This window comes from Fragaria vesca, linkage group LG6 (assembly GCF_000184155.1).
Source record: "Fragaria vesca subsp. vesca linkage group LG6, FraVesHawaii_1.0, whole genome shotgun sequence".
NCBI lineage: Eukaryota > Viridiplantae > Streptophyta > Magnoliopsida > Rosales > Rosaceae > Fragaria > Fragaria vesca.
In genome coordinates this window covers 16,996,304-17,005,483 of record NC_020496.1, presented here as the reverse complement: position 1 = coordinate 17,005,483, position 9,180 = coordinate 16,996,304, and the positions used below count along the sequence as shown (strand labels likewise).

General features: G+C 37.4%; 2 protein-coding genes across 2 annotated transcripts; one reads left to right on the top strand and one right to left on the bottom strand.

Annotated features, from left to right (window-relative positions):
* The first annotated feature begins 296 nt into the window (after window positions 1-296).
* On the top strand, window positions 297-2,621 carry LOC101305775 (uncharacterized protein At2g39795, mitochondrial-like). The gene is made up of 3 exons (XM_004303208.1): window positions 297-675; window positions 1,686-2,026; window positions 2,178-2,621. The coding sequence occupies exons 1-3, from the start codon at window positions 436-438 to the stop codon at window positions 2,347-2,349; spliced, it is 753 nt and encodes a 250-aa protein (XP_004303256.1). The 5' UTR covers window positions 297-435; the 3' UTR covers window positions 2,350-2,621.
* A 3,903-nt stretch (window positions 2,622-6,524) lies between these two features.
* LOC101305490 (zinc finger protein 1-like) lies at window positions 6,525-7,362 on the bottom strand. Its single transcript, XM_004303207.1, has one exon. It carries the CDS (start codon window positions 7,281-7,283, stop codon window positions 6,525-6,527), a length of 759 nt encoding a protein of 252 aa, XP_004303255.1. The 5' UTR covers window positions 7,284-7,362.
* Window positions 7,363-9,180: the final 1,818 nt, after the last annotated feature.

Here is a 9,180-nt window from a genome sequence, read left to right as displayed (position 1 = left end):
TCTATAAATTAAAAGAGGTGCAACAAGGTATCAATAGAGTTTACCAAAAACAGAACAAAAAAGAGGTCTAACTATATGGAGGTATGAATGAATAGAATTACAAAAGAAAAGAGGTCTAACAACCGATTATGGAGGTATGAATAAAACCTATCAAAAGAAAAAATCTATTGATTTCATTATACAATTGGCATTTTGAGAAAATTAAGGAGGTGTATATAACAAAAGTAAATTAGAGGTCCAGTAAATACGGAGGTCCAAATGTTAATTTAAGAGGTACGAATAGAAAGTCTCTGCTTGAATTTCAAAAAAAAAGAAAAATAAAGTTTACTTGGGTGCAGAATTTGTGCCCGGAGGTGGTTTCGAGGGTTTTAGCTTTCCCCTCCTTTCTTCCCTTCAACATTTCCACTGAAATCCTTAAACCCTAAACCCTACTCCATGGCACGCCTAATCCGACCTCTAAGAAGCTCCATTTCTCGCCCCTCTTCTTCTTCCAAAATCCTAATTCCTCAATTACCCAGTTCGCTTCTTGCACCAGAAAAACCAGTCTCCTTCAAAAATCCTTTGCTTGTCAGAACTTACATCTCTGAAATGCGCAAATCGGCTTTCGAAGGCAACATGCTCAGACTCCTACGCAATGAAATCCAATATGAACTCGATCGCTCTCCTCCAAATGAGGTACGTACCCACCTTCTCCATTCCCTCTCTGTCTTTGGTTTTCATAATTATGTGAAAGATGAACATGGGTTATATAAGATTGCATAGAATTTAAGTGAAAAGATAAGAATGTTGATGTGTGAATGGAACCCTGACAGTTTGCTTCAAGAATTTGGGGGTCAGTCTGGAAATTTCATATGCGTTGATTCACCTTAGGAAAAAAATCATGAATTCAAGCAAATGGATATTTATCAAAAGACCTTCAAAATCATGAAGTCGAAAGCCAAATGATTTGTTATCATCAGAAATGCTTGATCATTGGGTATAAACAGGTACTCGGTGCTTATGAACGATTCATAGGTAATCTAATTTCTATGGGGGACCTCAAAATGTTGTAGTCTTGTTTGTTTTCTATCAATAACCTAGTGAGCGGTAGCCGGACGGTAGCTGTTTCCTTCCTCTGAGGCAGCTCTGGTTGACCTGCCATCTGCCAGTCCATACATGTGTTACCAATGTGTAATGCAGCCTATAAGTTTTCTGTCTTGTGGGCTTTAGCATGGTGAAAACCTGTTCCGCAACTGATAATGGTTCATGGATAGACGGTTTCTATGAAGAGGACTCTAGAGCTTGTGAACAACTATGTTAAGCTAGTTCAGATTTTTAATATACATCTCAGACTTGAATAGGTTCCTATTCTAAAAGGTGCAGCATAGTCCTTTTCAGTTGTTGTTCTGGTTATGCAATGTATTAGCAAGTTTTTTAAGTCGGGACTGAGGAGAGAATCGTGAAATTCGGTTCGTATAGTGAGAAATTTTTGGTGTCATTTTAATTGTAATCTTTCAAGACCAGATAATAGGTTGTATTCAAGATATTGTGATATCCTATATTTTTCAGCCCGAATGTGACAATTACTAGTTAGGGTTGCAGTTATATTCAGAAGTCAAAAAACTTCGAATAATCTCATCTTAATCTCTATAAAGAAATTTGTTGAACAAACACTTCCTTGATTATGATTCTTATTTTTGGTCCAGCCAGCTTCAGAATTCAACTCATTTACAGTTGACAACCGGTCTGGTGAACAATGGATAAGCATGAAGAAAAAATTTGGACATAATGAAGACATAAAGATTGAAGCCACCATGTTTGATGGATCTGTTCCTGTTTCAAAACCTGGAGGTACTGGCAGTGGTGGTGGAGGTGGACAAGATGTGCAACTTCACATTTCTATGATTGTCAATATCTCGAAGGGGAAAGGTTGCAAGACATTGGAGATTATGTGCTCGGTTTGGCCAGATACCATAGAGATCAACAAGCTATTTGTCCGAAAACCGGAGAACGTGTTTGCTCAGCCGTATACGGGTCCTGAATTCAAGTATGAGCACATATGAAATCTTATACAAATTGTTTATGGGGAACTATAATACTCTAGAAGGAGCTAAATAAACAAAATAGCTATGTCTTAAAGTAAAGCTTTCATCTTTTTAAATGGTATTTTTGATTTGTTTTTGTTGGGTTGTGTGCAGGGAACTTGATGATGAGTTACAAGACTCGCTTTACGAATTCTTAGAAGCAAGGGGTATAGGTGATGATCTTGCTATTTTCTTGCACTCATATATGAAGAATAAAGATAAAACTGAGTTCATTAATTGGATGGGAACTGTGAAATCATATATTGAAAAGAAGAAGAGTTCTTGATACTGCAACACTTTGACTGAATTTTATGTTAAGTAACTATTTGTCTTGGCCTCTTGGGTAATGAAAACTCTGCCTAGATGCCATATTGGCATTGTATTTTCTCTTGTCCAGTTATATTTGATTGAGAGAAGAAACTGCTTGATTCTGTAATTAAAGTATGCATTAAAACCGTTGATGGAATCATTTATTTATGTTTTGAACTTCCAGCTATCTAAAAGTGTGTCCTTGACCTCTTTAGGCAGGTTGCATAATAGAAGAGCGCCTTAATTTTGGCATATGACATCTCTATTTTCCAATAATGTTTTGGCCTTTCTCTTGTTAGCACTAGAAATCATTTTACGTGGTAGGATTATAGAGCTTTACTTATGGGTGGATTTGCTCAGCTCATTGTAGAGCTAATATGTTATCCTACCATATTTTGGGCAAGTCTGCTCAGCGCATGTACTCTTCATATCCTGTGAGCCATAAGAGCGGTAAGCTAGTTTCAAATTTAGAAATGTTAAATTTTCTACCCTAGTTAGAGAACAAGCTGAGGGCGTTATGACAACAAGTCTGCTGCTGGTTATGCATTGATATTACTTTTGCTGGTCATTTTCTGATGAAGTTGCCATAGCTAAAGCTGTAGGTTTACGAGCTCATGGTGAAGTAGGTTTAAATATGTAGTCACCACTGATAACAACCTAGAGACTAGATATTAAGCTTGTGGAGGGACATATTTTGCTATTTTCTATGATCTTGTAAGCCTTGTGGAAATGGAAAATTTTTGAACTAAGTTGATTTTTTCTTTTTTTTCTGTTGCTTCACTCTCTGTTCGTTCATTCTGGGTTTGTATTTATCTACTAAGTCACTTAGTACACCTAGATGGTTTTTTTTTTTCCTGTAACAGTTCCTTAGATAGACTGGCTTTGGTCCTATACTGCTTATATGTTTTAGACATTGCTTCAAGTTATAGATAGGCTTCTGCCTCAAAAAAAAAAAAAAAAACAGTTACATCAATTAATGAATTTTGTGTATCCCAATAAACTTTGAACATTCAATTTCGGATAAGATCTCATCTCAGAATGTTGAAATGAGCTCTTGCAGGTCATAATCAGATTTAAGACTACTTGTGGTGGTGCTTAGGTAGATTCTGCTCCTTGGATCATACTGCTCTGAAGTTGTGGACTGAATTCCATTCCCATATAATGTCTGCATCTACTTTTACATGTTTTAATAGCAGGTATCATTGCATGGTCTACGGTCTACCTTCATTCCTCTCCTGTTCAGTGTTAACTTTTCTCTTTTCTGGGGATATTGATAGGCAACTTAAATTCGTTTGATAATGTTTGTCTACCAAGTGAGCTAAATTGCAATTAAGCTGACACTAACAAGTTCTGTTATATGTTTTGTTGTTGTCTTCGACAAGTGGTCCTAGAATCCTAGCTAGCTTTATGAAGATGCTTTAGAGTATTATTAAGGGTAGCAAACTTCACGTTCCACTATGATGTATGATCATTGGTTGACACCCATGTTTATGGTATATATTGGTCAAACATGGATAAGATGCAAATCCTATCTACTTGCGATCAGTTCAAATATTATGTCATGTTATTTTGGGTATCTTGGCTGGTCTGCATCAGGTTTTGTCACCTCTAGCTACTGATTTTAGTGTAGTCTATAATTCCAGTTTACCAGTAGGAGTCCACATTGTTCTCAGGATGAATGGCGACGGCGCTGATTAAGACACTTACAGGCACAGGTCACGTTGCTAATTTGGTTCCGATTGAAACTAAACTTCACGTAATAGGAAAATTAACGATTTGTCATGATATTTGTCTTGTGATGTGCCATGTTAGTTTGCCCTTAATTCTAAGCCATATCTTAATCCTAACTATGTTTCCAAGCCTCTGGTCTGCTGGGTATATGAAATTACCGGCATTGTTGCGGTTACAAGTTCAATTCTCTTTAGTATCATATGTGGGTTGAAAAGTACTGTTTTTGTGTGTTACATCGTAGGCTACCATACTTGTGGGTGCCTAACATATAGTTTGCCACCATTTATATTTACTTTGTAACGAACTCACCATATCCTTGAAATATATTTGTCTTTGTTAGTAAGCAAGGCGCACTTGTATGGTTTGGCCAAAGCTGAAGACAAGTATAAGGGGGAAAATGGGGATTAAACGTAGCAAAGCTCTGATACTAATTTAACCGTGTAACCTATACAAACGTTGATCATATGAGTTAAGGGTGTATATCGATGCCATGAATCAACGGCTTTAAGGGAGCTGTTATGGACAGTACTTTGGAAAAGGAGAAGAGATGTTTCTGAACTTTCTTACCATTGTCACTACAGATTCCATGTACACGAATACAGTTATACAGTCGTTTCCACTTTGCATGCACTTAAACACAATTTACAGATTAGGTGAACACTCTACTTAATTACCTAGTAATTCAAAGAGTGATAGGAAGAGATATGTGGTAAGGTACAAACAAGCAAAGATTGATGACGATTTCTATTAAAGGACAGATGATCCTAATAGTAACAGAGATCGAGAAGGACCTGTTCTTGGTTTGATTAATCCTTTATGTCACCTAATCTGAGCAACATGATAGCTCCCCACCTTGACATATGCACCTATTTCTAACATTCCTGTTTTCTCTAGTGTTACTTAATTTGGAGGAAGCATTTAGTGTTTTCTAATGGTGTAATGGTAAAAGAATGAAGCAGTGTAACACAAAAGAATGGGACATCCCAACTGATTAGCCGCAATTAAAAAAACCCCCAAACCTTGAGATTTCATTTTCTGGACTTAGTGTGACATTTTGTCTGCCTCCTACCAAAACCCCTCTCTTAATCTGAGATTTCAATCAGGATTAACTGTCACAAAGACATAATTGCAGGTACTTTTGCACCTTAATTTCAGGATGATCATGGATTATCATGACTAAGCTGATATAGTAAACATCAGGTAGATTTTGGACCCACTATTATGAGGATCTTAGTGTCACAGATTTTGTAGCTAAGAAATCAAGGCAAATCAAGATTTACCTATAATTAAAAATGAGGGGAAGTTGATAGGTGAAGTGAGAGGCTGATTATGTATGTGGCTCTCAAATGGCTATATACACCAAACATTTTGATCCCAATAGAGATGGTCTATTGCTCCAACTGCAGGTGGGTCAATGAATGGTATCCCCAGGAAGATCATGACCATCTAAAACTATATGCTCTCTGCAAGTCCTTGTCAACTCAAAGTAGGAAATGGCAATCACTAAATTCCAATCTTTGCACGTTTTGTGGACCTATATTTTCAAAAGTTTAACAGAGTTAGAGAACAGCTTGGTGTACTTTAGTCAGGTGGGAAGAAGTTGTTTCAGGTTCCGGCCCCGGACTGAGACGGCGTGTGTTTTTTTTTGGATGCTAACTACAAATTCTCTTGATAAGAGAGTAATATGTGACGATAGTTCATGTTAAAACGCTTCATCTCTATGACCACCAAGAATACATTAGGATTTAAACTCTAATCAGTGTCTGGGGGATTCGAATTTGAACATGAGAGTTCCACACCCAAACTCTTATCAACTCGACCACTTGTGATGGTTGTTTGGGGAGTGTTATGGATGAAGATTCAAGCTAAACCAGTTTATTTCACCATTTTATTAAATTAAATTGTTATTTTTCAAAACAGCCCTTTAAAATTATTAGTTCCAGAATACAATTTTCTTGATCTCTACAAGAATAGTTCTTTGATTCTTCAACTCACTAGTCTACCAAAAGAAAAAAGAGCTGGACGAGATTGATTACAATTGGTGAGTACGTACAAGAGAGAGCATAATTATAAGTGGAAATTAAGGCACATAATGTAAGGTTAAGACGATCTGATACCCTAGCCCCTCCCAACAGGTATTCAAGAAGCCATTTTTGCCTTTATTTAACTCGTCAATATAGTACATCGATCAGCATTGATGGAATCCGAGGATATTTGATCGATCATTATTGATCTGTCACCACGCAACTTCAAATAAAGTTCAAACCCAACCCAGAATTCGAATTCCAAAACAACTTCGATCTCTCTGAAAGTATTGATCGATAACTAGCTACAGCAAAAGAGAAGAATATTGTACAAAAGTTGCGAGTCATCATATCTGAAAAATTAAATGAAAACTTAGAGAAAGTAAAGTGCTTATAGTTAGAGCTTGAGGGACAAGTCAAGCTTCGGCAACTCATGATCTTGCGTAGTCTTCAAATGGCTAACACTATTCCACCGGAAGCCTCCAATTCTTTCAGCCACCGGTACCGGAGAAAACTTCCGAGTAGTACTACTGTCGAACCTTCCCACACCACCACTACTTGAAGAAGACGGTGACATGGATCCCATGAGATGAAGCCGCCCAATTGCAGATTGTTGATCAATGGGGTTTCTCAGGAAATTGCCATTATGTCCGTAATAAGGACTTGATTGGTTCCAGGAAGGCTTGTGAATTGTAGAATGCACTTGAATACCGAGTGACCTATTATTGAAAGAGCCATGCAAAGGGAGAGAAGCCATGCTAGAGAATCTGTGTGAGAGAAGCCTGAAATTATCTGAGGCTGCACCAATCTTGTGTGCCACTCCTTTTTTGGCCAGTGTTCTTTCTCTCTTGTGAGCATTTTGGTGCCCTCCAAGTGCTTGTGAACTGTAGAACTTTCTTTGACAGTAATTGCAGGAGAAAACTCTAGGCTCATGACTAGTAACTGCTACTTTAGGATCATCGGTACTAGTCTCGGAACACATAGCTGAATCAAAGCAGTCGATGAGATTGAGTTCGGGATTCAGCCTCTGATCGGATTCTTTGTTGGATATGAGGCTTAGATCGAAGACAATATCAGGATTTGGAGCTTGTTCTGGAAGTTCTGTATCTTCTGCTACTGGTTGTTTATGTGGCTTTTGGTTTTGGGTATCCATCATTGAGACTTTGAGGCTTGAAAGAGAAATGGCTAAGGGTGATCAGAAGCTTGAGGGCTTCATGTGAAGAAACCAAGAATTTCCTGGTTTCCTTCTGGGTTATGAGGAACAATATGGTTTTGATCATATGCTATAGTAATAAATGCTTTGTTCTTCTATGTATAGAAGGATGTTAACACTGTTTTACAGTTAAAAGGTCTTAATATAGCAAGACTTAAGGAATACGAGAGAGAGAGAGAGAGAGAGAGAGAGAGAGAGAGAGAGAGAGAGAGAGAGAGAGAGAGAGAGAGAGAGAGAGATGATTGAAACATATGATGGAGAACCATCCATGTAACTCATATTCTTGCATAGATGAGTAAGTATACTATACCCCCTAGAGAAAGTTTTCAAAACTTTTGTTTGTCTAATTCCCACTCTTGTCTGCTTACATTTCTTGTCTATAGGGGTTCAACCTTTTCTAGACTAGACATACATACACACTATGCCCTCGTGGATATATATCTTTATGATCTGAATTGTATGCAACTGTGTAGCTACATTAACTCAAATCTGTTGTAAAACAGTACATTTCTGTTTAACATGCGAATAAAATCCAAATTTTAGGAGATTTACTAAATGTGTATTCAAGAATGAAAATAGTGCTTTCCTTCAACTTAAATTTTCCTTCCAGTTGGAGAGGTTCAAAAACCGGTGTGGTGGTGATGTTGTTGTTGAAATTAAGCTGAAACTCAGAAAGAATGACCCTAATGATCGAGCAGCAATTTCTGCACCCAGTACTTGATGTGTGATTCAGTGATTCCATGTTTGATCCCTAGGGATCAAACTTCAAAGAATTTGAAAATTAGATTAAGGTGATCAAAGCTATTGTGCATTTACTTGATAAAGAGTATTCGACAGTCCTGTATCATGATTATATCGTCATATAATCTCAACTTATTTTCTCACTGCTTCCTGATCCATGATTGAAGGTGTGCCTATCTGTCATGATACAGCATTTGCATTAGTCTGAACTTGAATGATTGAAGATGTTGTTTTTTGTTCCAACTTCCAACCCTAATTTAACCAAATGAATAATCATCTAGCTGTTTAAACATGATTAGAAGGCCTACAAAAAACAAGAGAAGAAATACCTATGGTTTTGAATTACGTACCCTCTGTATCTAGTATATATTGAATAAATTTGGCTGGTTCTATCTAATTAACCAAACAATGAATATATCAGTGGACACTGGTGGGATAAATGAGCAAACTTTTGAATAGGATTCTTAAAATGCCATCAAGCCAAGTCATTCAGTACATGAGTCTGTTCCCTCGTATTTACAACCTAGACTCTCGAATCAATCCTCAATCAAGGAATCAAAAAGGTCCAATCCTCAATGTTTAACTTCCTGCTTAATTAATTTACAGAACGTTTCGATTTCTTCAGCGGACCATGAATACAAATTACAAATCCCCCAGAGCATTACACCAAAACCAAATATGATCAATCGAAAATGGAGTTTCGATAAGAATCTCCACATTCGTAATAGTTGAACAGAACAACAGTAAACCTCTACATTGCAACTTGATGAATCTCTTGTTCTCTCTACGACTTTACACCTTAAAATCATAGTAGCTAGCTTCACTGTTCATGGTGGCTACTGGTATAGCTAATCGTCTAGCAGGTGACAAGTGACATGTAGTTGAATTTGCTACTGGAAACGTTAGGTATCCTTGCACAAGAATTCTAACCTAGACTTTATCATATATATAGTCGCTATCTAACTCTACCAGCAGCCAAAAGCTAGGCAATGTCATATCTATATTAGTTCATGTAGGCACTTTAACCTCCCTCTTGGTTCGCGATCGTATATGCGCTCATTTCTTCCCCCACAACCCTTCTGATCTTTCGCATTTGCCT